The sequence below is a fragment of the Watersipora subatra genome, chromosome 7 (genome assembly GCF_963576615.1).
Source record: "Watersipora subatra chromosome 7, tzWatSuba1.1, whole genome shotgun sequence".
Lineage (NCBI taxonomy): Eukaryota > Metazoa > Bryozoa > Gymnolaemata > Cheilostomatida > Watersiporidae > Watersipora > Watersipora subatra.
The window spans coordinates 1,129,679-1,150,706 of NC_088714.1; the positions used below are offsets into that span (position 1 = coordinate 1,129,679).

General features: G+C 35.6%; 1 protein-coding gene across 1 annotated transcript in view; it reads left to right on the forward strand.

Moving 5' to 3' along the window:
• Nucleotides 1–21,028, forward strand: part of LOC137399908 (origin recognition complex subunit 3-like) — a 30,353-nt gene that overhangs the window by 2,688 nt on the left and 6,637 nt on the right. The window contains exons 2-13 of the mRNA XM_068086170.1: nucleotides 1,560–1,602; nucleotides 5,592–5,680; nucleotides 6,027–6,138; nucleotides 6,402–6,658; nucleotides 6,766–6,872; nucleotides 7,921–8,080; nucleotides 8,795–8,908; nucleotides 10,575–10,687; nucleotides 12,603–12,786; nucleotides 13,200–13,273; nucleotides 16,848–16,972; nucleotides 20,326–20,500. Coding sequence (XP_067942271.1) covers nucleotides 1,560–1,602; nucleotides 5,592–5,680; nucleotides 6,027–6,138; nucleotides 6,402–6,658; nucleotides 6,766–6,872; nucleotides 7,921–8,080; nucleotides 8,795–8,908; nucleotides 10,575–10,687; nucleotides 12,603–12,786; nucleotides 13,200–13,273; nucleotides 16,848–16,972; nucleotides 20,326–20,500 — 1,553 coding nt within the window. The remainder of the gene's footprint in view (nucleotides 1–1,559; nucleotides 1,603–5,591; nucleotides 5,681–6,026; nucleotides 6,139–6,401; nucleotides 6,659–6,765; nucleotides 6,873–7,920; nucleotides 8,081–8,794; nucleotides 8,909–10,574; nucleotides 10,688–12,602; nucleotides 12,787–13,199; nucleotides 13,274–16,847; nucleotides 16,973–20,325; nucleotides 20,501–21,028) is intronic.

The following is a 21,028-nucleotide window of genomic DNA, read 5'->3' on the forward strand; positions in this document are numbered from 1 at the left end:
AATCTCAGTTATGTATCATAAAAATAATCTGTACATGTAGAGCGAATGACACTGATTCCTTTGTCGTCTTCATTGGTTCTCTGGAGTTGTCCTACCTTTGCATGCCATTAGCGTCATTATCGTAGTTGATAAATATAAGCGGTAAGCGATAAAATAGGCGATAAGAGCACACTACACCCCGTATGAAAATTGTGATATCACAATTTCCGAGCCTATACCATTGAAGATTTTTGCGGTAGAGCTCTGGGGAAATCCTATAAACACCAACCAATGTCTGTCTCACCATGTTAAACAATAGCTCATTTGAAAGCCAAAATATTGAAGAACCTGAATGAGCTGAAACAGTGCTTATGCAATTTATGTGCACAACATAACATAACACCACCTGCTGATTAGAAATGTATACCGTGCAAGATTTGGGTTCATGCATCTTTAGTTTTCGGTTCAGGTTCATATTCAAATGTTTTGACACCCATATGCCTTAATACTATAATGTGTGTTGTTCCCTATTGCTGAGTATGTTTCGTAGTTTATAGTACACCAATTTTCAGCTGTAATATTCCTCTGCCTTCATTGTAGTTTGTCTCACGAGTACAGAAAATTGTCAGTGTAGAGACATTCTTAGTTCTAGTCTTATTCTTTTTTGCCTTTATCTATTATACAGAAAAATTGGACAAGACCATTTACATTCTGATGTCACTATTTACATGATTATCATCATGGTTGTCATGGGGTGTACATGGTTTGCTATCATATTTCTATATGGTAGTACTGTTCTCCGTCAGTGCTTAGATATTTGACTTCAAAGTCGTCTTCAGTGTTTTATAAATCTGGTATATGGAGAAATTTTCCTTTTAACAGATTAATTCTTCTAATTCAACATAGACTGTAAGCATAGACATAGACAACATAAACTGATTCAACATAGACTGTAAGCATAGACAACATAGACTGATTCGACATAGACTGTAAGCATAAACATAGACAACATAGACTGATTCGACATAGGCTGTAAGCATAGACATAGACTGATTCAACATAAACTGTAAGCTCGGTGCTTATAAATGCAAATATTGCTTTTCATTGATTGAGGTTTCAGTCCACATTTTGTTGAAGGCCATTAAAATATGCTTCATGGGAAAAAAACCTATCTTACACGTATCACGCCCAATCTCAGTGATACATTTTTGACTACTTTGATGAAGAGGCCCAATTGGGTGTCAATAAACAGGGATTAGTCAAGAACTACTAGACTCTCAGTTACTGCTAATCATTTAGGGTTAGTTGTAGTATTACCAATATGTTGTATCGCAAGTAGAGTTTGATATGCAGAAAAGTTAATGGAGTTTTTATGTGTCTATTAAGTAACAATTTGCAGCGATTTTACCTGCATTAATTGTCAGCAATCAACCTCAGTCAATTTAAAGTGTTTTGTTACTTTATTGGAAACATAGATACAAGTCATTTATAACAGCATAACGCTCACGCATAATTTTTCAAGAGCGAATGAGTAGATTAACTCTAACATATGTATAGCTTACAATTTTGTATATTTTTAGGGTGTATTTACCTTTCGGGGTAAAAAGAAAAAGCCTTCCATATGTAAGTATTATTGTATTAACAATAGTTACATGATTACATGAGAGAAGAAAGTGTGTTTGTTACCTGTCAGCGGTGGCTGCTGAGTCGAGGAACTTTCAAGTTAGACTTACTATATTATTGTTGGCGACTCTGCTTTTGTGTCTGCATAACTTACATCTGTATCAGCATAATAATACGTACACTTAAATACAGGGAGACTCTGCGTATGAAAATTTAATGTTACAAAATGTCTTTTGGTAGAAATTTTGCTTCGACTTACGAAAGTGTTTCTAGGTACGAAAGGCAGCAAGACCATTCGTGTTTTGGCTCATTAGTCTGTTTTGTATTTTTTAGTAGTTTACTTCTCGTGGGTACAATGTAATGTACAGGCATTTCACTCAGTTTCATTTGCTAGCGAAAATCAATAAATAGCAAGATGTTTCTGTTCGTTAGTTGCATATTTTGGAGCTATCATTTGTGACAAAGTAGGACTTTTTTTAGCGATTCAAGTTCTGAGTTTTATGTATGACGTAGTTTTTTAGCATGAGTAAATAAATCTTTCTTTAAAACCTTCATTTTGTGCCAAACAAACCCGAGACAATACAACACCTTCTGACCGCCAAAGGTAGACAAAAGGTCAACATCAAAGGTAGACAAACGATCATACCATTTCATAGTTATTATTCTAGGTTTTATTTCTCTGTTCTTTCTTCTTTATGTGTAATTTTTCTATTTATTATTATTAATATAAATCTGACATGTATTTTGGCAGGTTCAGATCACTACATGTATATATGTACATGTATGTATAATTTATACAAATGTTAAGCCAGTATTTTGGGGCTCGGAATGAATTAGGACATTTATATGGTTAAGTCGGTTTCTACTTATGAAATTTTCAACCTACAAAAGGACTTCGGGAACGAATTAATTTTGTAAGTAGATGTTTCACTTCATGCATCAGTATTATTATGTACAAGTATTCCCACGACCAAACGAGCGGATGCGAAGTTAGGGAGTTTTTATGATAAATGCATGTGCACACAACTTACGAAAATTTATCATCAACACTGAGACGAACCCTTGTTTGAAAATTTCATCAACAAATTTAACCATCGTTTTGTAGATTAGTTAAAGCATAATAACGATACATAACACATATAGGCCTATTTAAATATGTTACCAAGTCTTTGTAAATTGTCGAAATTCTCTAAAAACTTACCCATCTGATCGGATTATACACAATAGACAGCTTTATTAGGACGAAAATCGTCACAAAACGCTTGAAAAGCTTGGTTTAATAAAAGTTAAGACCGGAAATTGAAATGGCAGTCGACAAATAATAGAACGATCAAGTCGTGCGCATTTCGCGAAAAAATAACGTGCACTTTTCACCAGTCTATAGCATTGTCGAATTGCCGAAGGTTTCGGCAATTAACATAGTACAGAAATCGTTGCATTTTTGCCGATTTCAATTTTTTCATTTTCTTATGAGATTATTACAATAATTAATTATAAGTTTGGATGACTACAGAACAATGACTACGTAGTACAGATTTTCTAAAAATCTATATAAATATCACAACTTCGTGATATTGATAGCTATGACGTTTTGAAATGTAAACAAAATTGTGCATTGGTTTTATATTATTACTATATTAATAATATTGGTTATTCTAATAATATCAGTGCATTTTACTTCTAATATTGGCCAATATTGCATTTCTCTTTTAGCAGGAGGAGAGATATAAACATATAATCTTTTCCTTTCATTATTGCTATTTGTTGTATATAATAACACCCACACCCAGTACATTACAGCTACCATTGCAGTTATCCTATTTGACTGCTAATATTGCATTTCTCAACCATCAGTACCCTTTCTTTTTTCCAATATCACTTTGGTCGAGGGCTGTATGACAGTGGAATTTCTAGTACTATATATCCACAAAATAATACTTATACTTGAGCATGTACCTGCGTAAGAAAACCTCTTGTCTGTTTCTTTAAACTAGGAACATAACTAACTCTTTAGTTTTGGTCAAAAATGCATCTTTTTGCTTTTTATATGAGATTGTATGGTTTGGACTCAAAGGAAAATCAAATTAATGAATTTTGTATATTCACAAATTTAGTAAATTTGAAACGACTGAAAACACTTAATTGGTTTCCGTGTAGGCTTCCACATAAATTTACTAAACTAAAGTGCCTCTCAAATGTTATTATACTATTGTTTCAGGGTGCAATCACTTGTTATGCAAATATCAGTGAACTATAAGCTGACATGTATTTTACTGCATGAAAAATAAGGCTGCATAGGATAACACATTTCATATTGTGATAGCTTTTAAAGCAATGACGCTAGACCAAAGTTGTACTATGCATTCCTTTAGCTGTGTATACCTAAAGATATTTGCGACTAGTTGCGCTACCCAGCGTTGCCCAAGTATTAAAAATCAGCTTATAAACAATGAGAAGTAATGATAGTTGCCTGCCACTTGCTATTAGCCTGGCAGATTGCCAATGGAAACTTTTGGTGAGCTAATGTCAATCAATCACTTACGCAATCACCCTCACGTAGTATGCAAAGCCATTGGGTATGTGCTTCCATATAGTGACTTATATCGGCAATATAACAACTCATGCTCTGTGGCCTATTGAGTAGGATGTCGGAATGGAGAGTGGTAGGGTCGAGATCAAATCTTCTTCTGTACGGATTCTTTATTCCAAGATTTAAAAATTTATAGCCGGAGTGACACACAGATCCACATACTCACATACTTTGAGAATTATGTACATATATAGATTAAGTGAACCCTATTCATTGCAAACGCAGATTAGAGGTCCTGTTGCACCTCTAATCTGTTGTTGTTGTTTAATTGACCCAATCTGTTAATGCCATGTTGTTAAACAGAATCTTTCATGTGAAATTCCCCAATTTCACGTCATTTGAAACACAGCTTTCATGGCAAAAGTTTGCATGCATGTTACCAGTAATTTGATTACGTGTAACAAGGATTGCGCATCGTCTATAAATGCAATGTCAAGTCTTTGAATGCTTCAACTAATCGTGCTCTTTTACCAGTGTAAAGTTCATACGCTAGGAGGATGTGAAGAACATTCTAGTGATATATTTGCGTGAGCACCGATAATGGTCAGTCGAACTAGCGCAAGATCTGACTTTGATCAACAAACTTCGCCTACACAACGCTAGAATAATTTACTTTTAAAAGTTTACAAACTCATTGAAAGAGTGATAGTATTAGGAGCGATTATCCTTTGGCCTTTATCTGCCTCGATAATGATTCAGCTTTATTTAATAGAATAACTCAGAAATTCAGTTATCATTTTCACCAAATTTCAGACCATTGTAAACATCACTTTTCCTGTGACTGGCTAAGATAGGATGTACATGCATATTTGGCTACGGGCTCAAAAAACATGATCTCTAACTCGGTCGAAAAATAGTTTTATTAGAAATGATCAAAGGAGCTGCGAGTGAAGATGGTCCTTTATTCGTCTGCACACTATAATTAAGCTTTATATAAAAGGATAACTGAGAGATTCGGCTATCAGGTTTTGCATGATCACTCTATAGGTGAGCTTCGAATGTCATTAATTCATCGATCAACTGCCCTCAACAATAACACTTTTTATACGCCATCCAATCACTAATTGAAACCATGGTTTTTCAATCAATTGCTAAATATGCACGCATATTTTAGTTACAAGAAAGCTGACACTTCAAAGGATCTAAAAGTTAGTGATTCTATATGAGAGTCACTTGGTATTAACAGATTCTTCCACGTGAACAGGCCCAACAAGACCTTTAAATAAATCAGCTGGCTAACTTGCTCTTATTGAAGGCAGTTCATGTCCAAGTATAGAGATTATGATTCAATTCCAAAGTCTCACTGTTCTTTTTTGTATTATATTATCGTATTATATTATTATTATATTATTGTATATGTTGCCTCAGTCTTTAGTCAGCCCTGAATATTTTCTTACAGGTGACTATGTGCAAAATAGTTGTGGGTTGAAGGAACTCCAATTGAGCCATTATAATTATCTCTCCTCTCAATTGGATGACATGGCTGAGGTATCTCTTTATCTATATAGTATTTTTAGAGATTAAATATTCTTATTTCCTTCTAGATTAGTATACAGATCATCATAGAAGTACAATAGTGTCTTTTGTACATATTGTGTGTCGTGTTGTCTATTGTCGCGATTGTACATCATAGTACATATTTGTACAGTAGTGTACAATTCATTCACTGGTATCTACCTCAAGTGTACATGTTAGTACATATTTGTACAGTAGTGTATAATGTATTCACTAGTATCTACCTCAAGTGTACATGTTTTTGCGAACAATTCAACATTTTGTTGTTACCAGATATACTAGTGGCATTTGGAACTTTTGCACACATTTCCTATTGCAGAACATTCATGCTGACGTAGCGGATGACCTTTTCAGTAATCTAATCAGTTATATCACGGAGTGTGGACAGAAAAGATCGATAGATGAAATTCATGCTGCGGCATTGATAACTGGTGCGGTATTCAAAACACCTGTACACTCTTGCTCCTTCTCATCGTTCGATGTTCATTTGCTCTGCTATCTTGCTTATTAAACTGCATGAAGGAGAGCTTCCAAGGAAGCAGTTTGTAAATATGTTTGCTATATGATATGCTTCATAACCATCGTGTATGCACAGAGTGGTGTCCTCCACAAATGAATATTTGAATTCCCTGTTACTGTCAGTCTTTGTTATTTGACAAGGTGCGCAGGCTTAATGTTTGGTATTTGTTGTTAGGTGTGAACACTCCTGACCATGATGTGCTATATGGTAATGTTGTCACACACATTAAAGAGCAAGTAACTCCGTATGTGGTCCTGCTAGAGTCTCATTCTAAAGCTACTTCTCTGAAACATTTACTTCACAAAATAGCTTCAGATTTAAAGTGTACTGGTGGCAGCGATGAAGCAGGAGAGTTGTCTAGTACTCAAAGCACTTTGTATCATATTGAAAACTGGTACAAAAGTGTGGAAAAAGTTGCTCAAAGTCCTAAAGTAAGACCTGTTACTCTCGGTTCATGTTTTTCTGAATTTTCCTCACTATCTGCTTTGAGACAATCATTATGAAGCTTGGTGATGGCAGGCTGCGTCTTCTCTTGCAGAAGACGAAGAGAGCACGACTCCTACAGCCCAGACCTATTGTGTTGGTCTTTGAGGAGTTTAGCAGATTCCCTATTAAATGCATGCAAGATCTCCTTATCTCCTTCAGGTACATTTTCTTGTTTTATAGCTCTTCACCGACATAAAACCAACTTAGCGAGCTTTTAGGGCTCTGACAGCGGACAGCGACGAAGGTTGAGAAAGCTATTTAACTTTGGTTCGCCAGGTTTCATAAAGGAAACAGTTGAATTCTGACAGTTTTCCTATTTTTTGAGCACAAACTCTGTCTTGACTTTCCATGCTCTTCTTACCTTACTGGTAATCATCTTGTTTCTAAAGAGTGGTATAGAATAGGCAGTTATAAATGTTGAGTTGCCTGCTGTAATATGCTCAAGTGTGAACAGTATGTTCCAGTCAAGCTCAGAATAGTCATGCAGCACCCTATTCAAACTCAATTAATGTACTTCATAGTAGTGTTCTATCTAAGGTAGTTAATGTACTTCATAGTAGTGTTCTATCTAAGGTAAAGCCGCAAGCAAACATACTCTTATGTTCCTATGACGCTCTTAACCAGCAAGTTTGCGTCATCAATTAGATAGAAACAACAAAAATCTGCAAGTCAGTGAAAAATGTTTACTAAATATTTCAAGCTCGCGAAAGACAAAAGTCGCTTTTTCGAATGACACCCAAAGAATGCCTCGCAAATTATTCCATTTTAAACATTTTCCACACTTGAGTCGCTTCATTTTGATTTCAGCAGTTCCGAATGAACCACTATGACCTCTAGCGTAGAATGCTTTATTTCTTTTGACAAAACATCCGGATTAATCCACAAACTACGAATGACCATTGAAGGACTTTTAGCGCGATCACTCAACGTGTGCACAACTCCTAATCCGCACAAGAAAAACAATGATATCCTGTACTGCTTTACTAATTCCAACCGTAAATCTAGTATCAATGTTGGCCAGTTTGCAATGAGATCTCTTTGTGTAACTCCACATATCTAAAATTCCTTCATATTTATTCCGCGCTGCATTCTTCTGGGTGTCACTACATGACTTGGCCACCTGTGAGAGCTGCCAAGTAGCACATTTTCTTAAAGCTGCTATGAGCAGGAGAGGAAAACTCTTCACCTTCTGTTCATGTTTGTACAGGAACCACTTGGAGAGTATACCGATAGTTCTGGTATTTGGAGTTAGTCTTTCCCTATCTGCTCTCCGCAGTACCCTTACCCATGAGCTCTCCACCTTACTCTCTATTCAGGCATTCCAAATGATCTCTTCCTCGGTTTACCTCAATGCTATCATTGACAAGGTATTAAAGAGACAGTTAGAGAGTAGTATTTGAATGGAATGACCTAAAATACAACTACTGTGGTCCAAGGGTGGCTGCTCTGATCTTCATGGTGCTCCATACTGTGGTGAAATTATCTTAGAGAGTTAGGGTGATAGAAAGTTGATTAGAGCTTGTCTGCAGGTAATTGCTTCAATATTACAGTAGACGCTCCTATAGTGTAATTTTCATTTAACATAAAGAATTGATGTAAAGCTGTTTGCATCGTACAAACCAATAATACTACAGTTACGTTAAGTCATTTAATTAAAAAGTTAAATCTAAACTTTTCCATTCTTGTATGTCCCAAGGGGTGAGTTTGGGAAGATCTTGGAACGGAGACAGTTTAAATGTATTTTACGGTTCTTATAACGTGAAATCCATATAATATAAACTTTCCTGAAACAAGTTATTTATGTTGTAGGAGCCTCTACTGTACTGTTCATCAGTTCATGATAGATATTGATATGCTAAGTATTCACCATCGCTAATAACTGAACTCTCATGCAGGAGACAAGCTAAATATATGGCGTACTTGTGTAGATGCTGATAGCTAGCCCTCTGACAAGCTAACTATATGGTGTACTTGTGTAGATGCTGATAGCTAGCCCTCTGACAAGCTAACTATATGGTGTACTTGTGTAGATGCTGATAGCTAGCCCTCTGACAAGCTAACTATATGGTGTACTTGTGTAGATGCTGATAGCTAGCCCTCTACCATTTAGACTGGATGGCAGAACATTTCAGCTGCTTCTTGATAATTTCCTCTGCCATGATTTCTCCATAAAGAAATTTCTCTGTTCACTAAAGGTGAGCTTTGGAAGAGAACCTTCTGTACGAGTCTCTGTTTTACATCAGCTTATGTTTACTAATAGGGATACAAGGTCTCGCCAAAGTTATAGTTATGTTGTACTATTGTTGTTGAGTGTATTGCTCTATACACACATTCTTAGTACGCCCTCTCTCTTGCTTTCATGGATGTGGCAGCTTAGATTAAAAAATATACTTGAACCACTCGCTTTGTCTAATTATTATGAAAAAAGAGGCGCTTCATATAGTGAGTGGCTGATGAGTCTTTCAGAAGACGATATGGCTAAATTGATGATTACACGCAGGTGTCCCAACTGTGGGTGTCACGATATAGCACAACAGTTATTCTCATTTCGTTTTGCAATGCTTTTTTACCTGCATATAATGTTTGGTAGTGGCCTCAAAAGAACCTATGTAATTTACGAAAGTGGTGAGGACTTTTTCCACAATATTTGCTCCGACACAAGATGGTTAACACTTAACATACTTGTACTAGCCAAACTAACTTCATTTGTAGAGCTAGAGTGGAGTTGTGCTACCCTTTGTTTGCTTCATGGAAATAAATGACATTATAGGCCTTCTTAGGAGTCTCATTACACTCTTCTGGTTTCCGATTTTCACTCGATAATAAATTTTAGTATTACCGTGTCTGCACAGCACTTGGCACTTCTATTCATTGTGGAGATATTTATGGGAATTTTAAACTTAAATAAAGTGTAACTGACAGAATTTTGAATTTACATCTATTTATAACAATATAATCATGATATTTCATTTTTCAGCAATGGTTTTGATGTTAGAGGAATAAAAAATAGTTTCGGAGACAATACGATACAAGCTCCAAGCTGCGACATGAGAAGGTCATTTCGTCAGCAAACATATATTCAGTAAAGATTGTGAACTAATCCGTCCATTTTCAGGACGTTAAATGTTGATAAAACCTGATATTTGGTCAAAATTACTCAAAACCGTTATTCATACATCAATCTATAATATTATCTGCTACTGTGAATGCGGTAATACTTTGCGCCATCGGTTAACCTTTAAGTCATGAGGAGTAAAGTACTTACCAAACAAATACTATTTCGTTTTTATTTCAAACAATTTCAGTACGAGGCAGGTTCTAACCTTATAATAGCAGTTAGATTAAATAAGTTTTTCTAACACTGAAAAGACAACTCTCATTGTTTCTAGATGTATTATGATAATCTCTTTTTCATTGTCAAATATCTTTTCACTTGTAAGTTAAGTCAATTATAACCTTTTTCATGTGTAAGTTTACAAAGACCCATTTTGTATTTCAACTATTTCCTTGGGATCATTTTGGCTAAATTTTTTCAGTTAGCATTATTTTCAGTAAGCGTTTCAGTATACTCAGTCATGACATCACTCCACGCTAGTTTAATATTAGTTACAATCTGTGTGGTCATTAAATCTTTTTCAAGTTGACCCATATTTTAATTTGACCCACATTTTAAGTTGACCTATATTTTAAATTGACCCATTTTTAAGTTGGCCCATCTTCAAGTTGACCCATCCTTTTTTCGCCTTGCTGGTTTTTGGATTAACTTTTCCTATTTCAACTCAAAACATTTAAGCACAAATATTGCACTTAATTTGATAGTTGCCATACTTTCATAATGCATAATGCCATCTATCATTCTAGTTCTGCTTGATGGAGCACTGTCTAGGAAACACTGAGGCTATATCAGCTCTTTCTAGAAATTCTATACCTAAGATGGATTTGGACTGTATCCGACGACTTTCATCATTTCGCAGGTTCGTCAGTTATTTCCCTACTTACATTTCCTCACTTAAAGGTGCGCGTTGGGTCTGTTATTATACTATGATATATTAGAAACTGTATTATGATATATTGAGTCTGTTATTATACTATGATATATTAGAGACTGTATTAGGATATATTGAGTCTGTTCGTATACTGTAGTATATTAGAGACTGTATTGAGTCTGTTGTTATACTGTAGTATATTAGAGACTGTATTGAGTCTGTTGTTATACTGTAGTATATTAGAGACTGTATTGAGTCTGTTGTTATACTGTAGTATATTAGAGACTGTATATTGAGTCTGTTGTTCTACTGTAGCATATTAGAGATTGTATATTGAGTCTGTTGTTATACTGTAGTATAATGGAGACTGTATACTGAGTCTGTTGTTATACTGTAGTATATTAGAGACTGTATATTGAGTCTGTTGTTATACTGTAGTATAATGGAGACTGTATATTAAGTCTGTTGTTATACTATAGTATATTAGAGACTGTATATTGAATCTGTTGTTATACTGTAGTATATTAGAAACTGTATATTGAGTCTGTTGTTATACTGTAGTATATTAGAGACTGTATATTGACTCTGTTGTTATACTATAGTATATTAGAGACTGTATATTGAGTCTGTTGTTATACTGTAGTATATTAGAGAGTGTATATTAAGTCTGTTGTAATACTGTAGTATATTAGAAACTGTATATTGACTCTGTTATACTGTAGTATATTAGAGACTGTATATTGAGTCTGATGTTATCTGTGATATATTAAAGATTGTACAGTAGAACTTCGGTCTTCAAACGCTTCGGTTCTCGAACAATTCAGTTTTTGACCAAAAAATTTGAGATTTGTTCGTCTTGGATCTCGAACATAAATTTGGTTTTCGACCAAACCGGAGCATGCACATTGAAACTAAACATTGGGAACAGCTCCGGAAACAGCATAAAAACATTCGCTAACAAAGGGAGAAGCAAGCTACGCTTCATAAATTCTTTCCAAAAAGGAAAAAACCATCTGGGACGACATCCCTCTACCGAAGAGATTTGCTAGGGAGACAACTCCTCCAGTCGAGTTACCCTAAATTGTTTTGAAGTAGGATTCATCTTCAAATATGTGAAGTAAACATGCCATTGCTGTTCATATTTCCTTTTTCACACGATATTTGATGTAACTGATCTGTTGCATTTTTACTGTTTCATTATCAATTTCTGCAACTTTTGGTATTGTATCTTAACTTAGCGAAACTTTTACTTTTTGTTTTTCTTTCATCTTAAATAGAAAATATTTTATTGAAATTAAACATGATCTATATCTAGTCATTTTTATTTATAGTATGCAGTGTACAGTACAGTTTATGGTGTAAAATGTTAAAAAAATACTTTACCGAAGTTGTTTTCTCGACTTGGAACGGATTAAAATTTACATACATTAATTCTAATGGGAAAAATTGTTTCATATCTCGAACAACTCGGTTTTCGAACAACCTTCTGGAACAGATTATGTTCGAGAACCGAGGTTCCACTGTATATTGAATCTGTTGTTACACTGTGGTATATTAAAGGCTGTATATTGAGTACTGTTATGTTGTGACCTATTAGACTGTATTGGGAGTTTGATGGTGTCCTGCTGCAGTAGCATATTAATTATTCACCTTGAACTAACCTTGTGTTGTTGTCTATAGGTCCTAATCATGGCCTCGGCCAGTAGTTGAAGTTGCACTATATTTTCCAGTAAAGATTGGTGCTGGCAGAGCTAGTCGTTGTAAATAGGCATTCTAGCAGCACTGTACTGATTACATCTCAAGTTAGACTAAAGTACCGATAGGTTATATTCTATCCTACTTCCTTACTTGCTCAATCATGTACCACCTACCTTCCTCTTTATCAGCCTTTGTTTTACTATAGGTATGTGGAGTCGGAGAGCGACCCGAGCCTACAAATAAAGTTGTTAGAGGATGACGGCTACACTCGTAAGACGATCTCTTCCCTCATTAAAAACATAAATACCTTCCACCAAAAGCAGCCAGCTTTGCTGCGATGCCTTCACAATCTCGTTAAGGATCTACCGGCGTCTGGCTTTGGAAAACAGGTAGCTATTTGTCTGTATAGCATCATTAGCCTCTCTCTCTTCACATGAATTAGCAGTGCATTTTCATCATCCTCACTGTTTTTTGAACAGTTTCGGTTTTACTCCAATATTAAATTGTTTATGTAGCGGGATGTCTCTCACAGCCTTGATCATGACAGCTTGCATGAAATTGCTGCGTGTTTTATAATAAACACAGTTTTATATTATTCATTATCGACTGTGGGAGCTTTTGGTCTTTGGAACTTGTCTAAATAACCTATTGAGTGTATTTGCTTGCAAGGAACTAACATAACTGGTAGTCACTATTACTCTCACTGCTGCCTTCAGTCTTTAGAGTTAACAAGGAGTTGTCTTATCAACCTTATGTGAATATCAGCTGCATTTAAAGTTCTTAAAATTTTTGCTGTATTCAGGTCCGGGAGGTCTACTTCACTGTCTTGTCTGAAGGTCTCACTGACAAACTCAAAGGAGTCTTTGATTTAATCAAGTAAGCAGATATACATGTATAAGCAGTCTTGTTCTGTTTCCAGACCTTGTAATTGTAATAACTAGTTGTCGGATATCTCTTCTTTTGAGCCATCGTGCAGGGCATGTGCTGTCATGTGCTGTCATGTGCAGGGCATGTGCAGGGCATGTGCTGTCATGTGAGTGATGTAAAGTTTATTAGAATGAGCACATCTACATACCAGAAGTTCTATCGAGACAGCTTTTTCTGTGATGGTTGTACACTCCAACTCTCATTTGTCCAATAAGATTCCTTTTTCTGTGATGGTTGTACACTCCAACTCTCATTTGTCCAATAAGATTCCTTTTTCTGTGATGGTTGTACACTCCAACTCTCATTTGTCCAATAAGATTCCTTTTTCTGTGATGGTTGTACACTCCAACTCTCATCTGTCCAATAAGATTCCTTTTTCTGTGATGGTTGTTGTACACTCCAACTCTCATCTGTCCAATAAGATTCCTTTTTCTGTGATGGTTGTACACTCCAACTCTCATTTGTCCAATAAGATTCCTTTTTCTGTGATGGTTGTACACTCCAACTCTCATTTGTCCAGTAAGATTCATAAAATAAACTCTCACGCATCATGGTCATGATAATTTTTTTCTCATCTCCAACAAAGTATATGTCAAGGTTGTACGTGAATTCGACTAGACTTTCTTTGACTCTAGCATTAGCATTGATTATGTTTGATTGATTACAGTTGATTAGCTGTGAAGTAGTAAACTTGTGGCGTAAGTAGAACATGTAAATTATTTACCTTTTGAGTTGGAATTTCAATTACAAGTATTTTTACATCATCTGGCAACAGAGTTTTATAATTTGATAGTATCAGACCTACACACGTGTCATAGTACATTGAGATGTGTATCTGTCAATATACACACCAAATATCTTTCTCCGGAACAATGAAGCATTTAAAAAGATGGTACAATATGATAAACTTTAAAAGTAATGCTAAGCGCAATTGATATGATTGGTGTTGATACAGTTGAACTCCTTTGTATCAGCTCTAACAAGCAAAGGTAGTTAAGATGATGTGAATGCTTGTTTTATATGTTAACTAGTGAATTGCTGAAATGATTTTGTTGCTGTGTGGTTTTAGACAATGTGAAGTTGTCATACCCTTTTTATGATTACGTCCTATATCAGCCTGTGATTTTACTGTGTTATATTTAAAGCTATACGTACTTTAATTAGATTGTTATCAGGAATGAGCAGCAAATAGGAGTTCTAACATTTCATTCTGATGCGTGGATAAATGATACAATGTGAGAAAATTGTTTCATGTTTTCATAATGCAGAGTTATCCTTTATTTAACCTTCAGCCATGCCTCACGGTACAACTTCTCGACTCTCAATAAGTTTAGTTATGTCTTCGCTCTGCATGATACTATTGTGTTGTGGTAGCTGTGTCTTACATGTGTGAGATGATGTTAGGTTGTTTGTTGTACCATTACAAGACTTGAATGTTGTTAGGTTGTTTGTTGTACCATTACAAGACTTGAATGTTGTTAGGTTGTTTGTTGTACCATTACAAGACCTGAATGATGCTAGGTTGTTTGTTGTACCGTTACAAGACTTGAATGTTGTTAGGTTGTTTGTTGTACCATTACAAGACCTGAATGATGCTAGGTTGTTTGTTGTACCATTACAAGACCTGAATGATGCTAGGTTGTTTGTTGCACCATTACAAGACCTGAATGAGGCTAGGTTGTTTATTGTACCATTACAAAACTTGAATGTTGTCAGGTTGTTTGTTGTATCATTACAAGACCTGAATGATGATAAGTTGTTTGTTGGACCATTACAAGACCTGAATGATGCTAGGTTGTTTGTTGTACCATTACAAGACCTGAATGATGCTAGGTTGTTTGTTGCACCATTACAAGACCTGAATGATGATAGGTTGTTTGTTGTACCATTACAAAACTTGAATGTTGTCAGGTTATTTGTTATACCATTACAAGACTTGAATGATGTTAGGTTGTTTGTTGTACCATTACAAGACTTGAATGATGTTAGATTGTTTGTTGTACCATTACAAGACTTGAATGCTGTCAGGTTGTTTGTTGTACCATTACAAGACCTGAATGATGCTAGGTTGTTTATTGTACCATTACAAAACTTGAATGTTGTCAGGTTGTTTGTTGTATCATTACACGACCTGAATGATGATAAGTTGTTTGTTGGACCATTACAAGACCTGAATGATGCTAGGTTGTTTGTTGTACCATTACAAGACCTGAATGATGCTAGGTTGTTTGTTGCACCATTACAAGACCTGAATGATGATAGGTTGTTTGTTGTACCATTACAAAACTTGAATGTTGTCAGGTTATTTGTTGTACCATTACAAGACTTGAATGATGTTAGGTTGTTTGTTGTACCATTACAAGACTTGAATGATGTTAGATTGTTTGTTGTACCATTACAAGACTTGAATGTTGTCAGGTTGTTTGTTGTACCATTACAAGACCTGAATGATGCTAGGTTGTTTATTGTACCATTACAAAACTTGAATGTTGTCAGGTTGTTTGTTGTATCATTACAAGACCTGAATGATGATAAGTTGTTTGTTGGACCATTACAAGACCTGAATGATGCTAGGTTGTTTGTTGTACCATTACAAGACCTGAATGATGCTAGGTTGTTTGTTGCACCATTACAAGACCTGAATGATGATAGGTTGTTTGTTGTACCATTACAAAACTTGAATGTTGTCAGGTTATTTGTTGTGCCATTACAAGACTTGAATGTTGTTAGGTTGTTTGTTATACCATTACAAGACTTGAATGTTGTCAGGTTGTTTGTTATACCATTACAAGACTTGAATGTTGTTAGGTTGTTTGTTGTACCATTACAAGACCTGAATGATGCTAGGTTGTTTGTTGTACCATTACAAGACTTGAATGTTGTTAGGTTGTTTGTTGTACCATAACAAGACCTGAATGATGCTAGGTTGTTTGTTGTACCATTACAAGACCTGAATGATGCTAGGTTGTTTGTTGTACCATTACAAGACCTGAATCAGGCTAAGTTGTTTATTGTACCATTACAAAACTTGAATGTTGTCAGGTTGTTTGTTGTACCATTACAAGACCTGAATGATGATAAGTTGTTTGTTGGACCATTACAAGACTTGAATGTTGTTAGGTTGTTTGTTATACCATACCAGACCTGAATGATGATAGGTTGTTTGTTGTACCATTACAAAACTTGAATGTTTTCAGGTTATTTGTTGTACCATTACAAGACTTGAATGATGTTAGGTTGTTTGTTGTACCATTACAAGACTTGAATGATGTTAGATTGTTTGTTGTACCATTACAAGACTTGAATGTTGTCAGGTTGTTTGTTGTGCCATTACAAGACTTGAATGTTGTTAGGTTGTTTGTTATACCATTACAAGACTTGAATGTTGTCAGGTTGTTTGTTGTACCATTACACGACTTGAATGATGTTGGGTTGTTTGTTGTACCATTACACGACTTGAATGATGTTGGGTTGTTTGTTGTACCATTACAAGACTTGAATGATGTTAGGTTATTTGTTGAAGAAACTTGTCCAAAGTGGAACTGGAGAGTCAGTTAGAGTTCATAATAGAGACAATGACCTCTTCTACTGACGCTGTAGACATAAGCACACTGCAGCAAGCCCTATACAAGCTTCAGCATTTTGAAGGTATCTTCCAATGTTATACATTGTACCTCCCTGTCCTAGCAATTATGTGTACTATTATATCAACCTGCTTACATGGCAAACTATATTGGAAGTACCAGTCACCTAGATCTCAGTAAAAGGGGACTTCAAAAGACAAGGCCAAAGTTGTTCATAGCCAAGCACAGCGGCAGGTTAATTATGTTAGCATAGTTCTTTCATACATATCACAGGAAGCTGCCTCCTAGTGTATGTACACCGAGTTACTCATCATTGCTCTATTGATAGAGCAAGTCTGTAAGGCTATGATGACTAAGCTCATGCAGTTATCATTGCTCTATTGCTAGAGCAAGTCTGTAAGGCTATGATGATTAAGTTCATGGAATTATCATTGCTCTATTACTATAGCAAGTCTGTAAGGCTATGATTACTAAGTTCATAGAGTTATCATTGCTCTATTTCTAGAGCTCGGCCATAGGTCTATATTGTCCAATATCATAGTTTAAGCGAGTTCTAGAACTGTCACTCAGGTCGCATAGCTTTGCAGGGATTTTAAGATTTTAATTGGTCAAATTTGCTTGCTATTGTTAGACCGCTACCATCCCCCCAGCATGTTAATATATCCAGTGAGTTCACATTCTAATCGAAATCTTTAAATTATTCAGTATCTCTAGGATAGCAATTGCGAGAGATCACATTGGGGATTTTGATCACGCCATGAATTCTGTGATATAAAGTGTCATTTGGTAAAGTGTAGTAATATTTTGGTATCCTATAGCAACTAGAGAACTATTAATGGAAGAATCGACAAGCAAATGTCTGACCAATTTTGATATGACCGTTCAAGATTGTTTAAAATATATTGACAGTCTATGTAAGGTCATCGGATGTATGTTGTCTTCATATAAGGTCATCAGATGTATGTTTTTTTCATGTAAGGTCATCAGATGTATGTCGTAAGGTCATCAGATGTATGTCATAAGGTCATCAAACGTATGTTGTAAGGTCATCAGATGTATGCCGTAAGGTCATCAGATGTATGTCGTAAGGTCATCAGATGTATGTTGTAAGGTCATCAGATGTATTTCGTAAGGTCATCAGATGTATGTCATAAGGTCAACAGATGTATGTCGTAAGGTCATCAGATGTATGTCGTAAGGTCAACAGATGTATGTCGTAAGGTTATCAGATGTAAGGAAGAAGTGGGTAATGTGGACAGTTTTTTTTCGTTACAGTTACCACTATTCTATTCTCTTTAGAATACTCTAAATTATATATTTAGCTTGCAGAGCTTGTTGGCTCTCTTTTCTAAATTGCGTGTTTTGTAATACAAGCAATAGTTTTCCCAGAAGCCACCATATTGTATACAGCAAGATTGTCCACATTACCCACCATTGATGGGTATTGTGGACAATCTTGCTGTACACATTACCCACCATCGGTGGGTAATGTGGACAGGTGCGCTGAGTAGTGTGAGCATGTCATTTTTTGTCATTAAAAGTAAAAAATTTTCAGATATTTAAATAACTACAAGTAATATATACATTTGGTTATATTCAATTTAACGTTAACTGTACAGGAATAATTCAAATATGACAATATAAAATAATAATTCTACTAAGTCATGGTAATAACTCAGATTGTCTTCTAGTGTTGTTGATATAACAAATTATGTCTATCTTAAATTGAATGTTGATGGCTTAAAACCAAATATGAGTCCACTTCTGGTTATTTCTGTATTTCCCTGTGACAGTGGTTTAGGTAAGACTAATTCGAGGTGGCTGTGGCTCCCACGTGTACAATCTGGTAGGTCTGGCTTGAAAAACTTCCCACTCCGGTGCCGGTAAAAGTCTACTTCCAATTCTTCAGAGGCAATAGTTTTAATTAAATTAAGGCAATTAATTTAACATTCATTTTCTAATTACAAGATTTAAAAAAACTTGCGTCTACCAATCACAATCAATAGATTGTGCAATACATCATCCACTTTTGCATTCGTAGTTGTTGGCAAATAATTGTTGGACTGAGAAATTGACATGTACATACATGTATATTTGTGAATTTACTAGTAAGCCTAGTAGTAACAATTTAGACTTAACATTGAAACTAGCAAATTAGGCAGTTTATATTATACGCCTTGCAGCATAGGATAATTTGGACATGGCATAAGGGTAATGTGGACATGTCCACATTATCCCATCTTATATATTATTACAAATGTTGATAAATCTCAGTCATAGTCAGGAGTTGCTTTCTCAAAATCAATAGAGATAAACAGCACAATATGCTTTGTTTGTGTATATATTGCCCCAAAAGTTCCAACAACATTCACACTAGGTAACCCAGGTAGTAAAATTTAATTAAAAATTACTATTTGTATGATAAATATTAAGATGCTTACAGATTGATGTATGATGGATAGAGACTTACAAATTAGCATGTAACTTCTTCTAACAGGAAAAGGAAAGGTTTTATATTATGAAACAAGTGGAATTGGTTATAAACTTTAGCTAATAATTTACCTGTCCACATTACCCAGCTGTCCACATTACCTACTACTCCCCTATGTCATAAGGTCATCAGATGTATGTCGCAAGGTCATCAGATGTATGTCGTAAGGTCATCAGGTGTATGTCGTAAGGTCATCAGATGTATGTCGCAAGGTCATAAGATGTATGTCATAAGGTCATCAGATGTATGTCGTAAGGTCATCAGATGTATGTCGTAAGGTCATCAGATGTATGTCATAAGGTCATCAGATGTATGTAGTTTTAAATAGTCCGCTAAACCAAGTTTAAGCAGTATGACTAAAGGTAATAACTGCAACAGCAGGAAGGAACATTGCCACAGGTGTAAAATGTGCTTCATCTAGATTTTTCCTCTCAATGATAACATTCCAACTAGTGGCCCTCTTTTTATTGTTGTGTAAGTTGTGCAAGAAAACTAATCCTTGATTGTGCAGCTACAACTCCTCTCTTACGATACTATTGGCTAGTCAATATTGACATCTCAACCACCTCTGTATTTCATATATCTATGTCATGCCAACCAAACTTTTCTCCTATCCTGGATACTTGCTTTGCTGAATTTTTATTCTCCAAAAGTCAAATATCTAACTCTATGCAGTAAAACAGCAGAGCTTGATTGAATTGCTATAATACGTTGTAATGTTGATATTCCATGTATCTTGTTGCTATAAGATATTCTATGCATTTTGTTGCTATAAGATATTCCATGTATCTTGCTGCTATAAGATATTCTATGTATCTTGTTGCTATAAGATATTCTATGTATCTTGTTGCTGTGGGATATTCTATGTATCTTGTTGCTATAAGAAAAAAAGCACACATCCAGCCCCTTCTGCTCTTACTGTCCAGAGCTGCTAGCTGAGACAGAGGTCTCTCAGACTCAGCAAGGCAAGAAGTCACTGTTTGACAAGAAGATGGATATGTACACACTACGTAAGACTCTACAAGGGAATCGTCCTCATCGTGTTACGCTCTATGAGCAAATACGATCTGAGGCTAGCGATACACTTTATACATTCTTCAGGTGGGCTCGCTATATTGAACTGTCTGTTTCATTGAAAGTCTTGGTTTCCAATGGACACTTTAGATGCAGTTTTTATAGTCAAATCGTTTGAGATAGTTGTAAAGAAATGCCCAGAGTAATTCATGAAGCAGCTAGCGACAGATAATCAATACTTATTGGTAAAAACTAATGGTAGTCAGCCCTCAATTCTATTCCTCAATATTGATTTGAGCAGCAGTAAACTGCTAGGGATTATTATGAGTACAGCTAGTAAAGCTCACACAAGTCACATGTACGCGCAAGTTTTATAAGGTAAGCCGTCCATGTAGCTGATCGCTTGAGTAGGTAACACAGTGAAGCGGTGGCATGGTTGAACAAGTGGCACAGTGAAAGTGCTGGCATGATTGAATGGGTGACACATCTGAGTTCGCATGGTTGAACAGGTAAAGCAGTCGAACAGATTGTAAAATTTAACAAATGACTCGGTTGCACGGGTGGCATAGTTGAACAGGAGGCATGGTTGAACGGGTGGCATAGTTGAACAGGTGG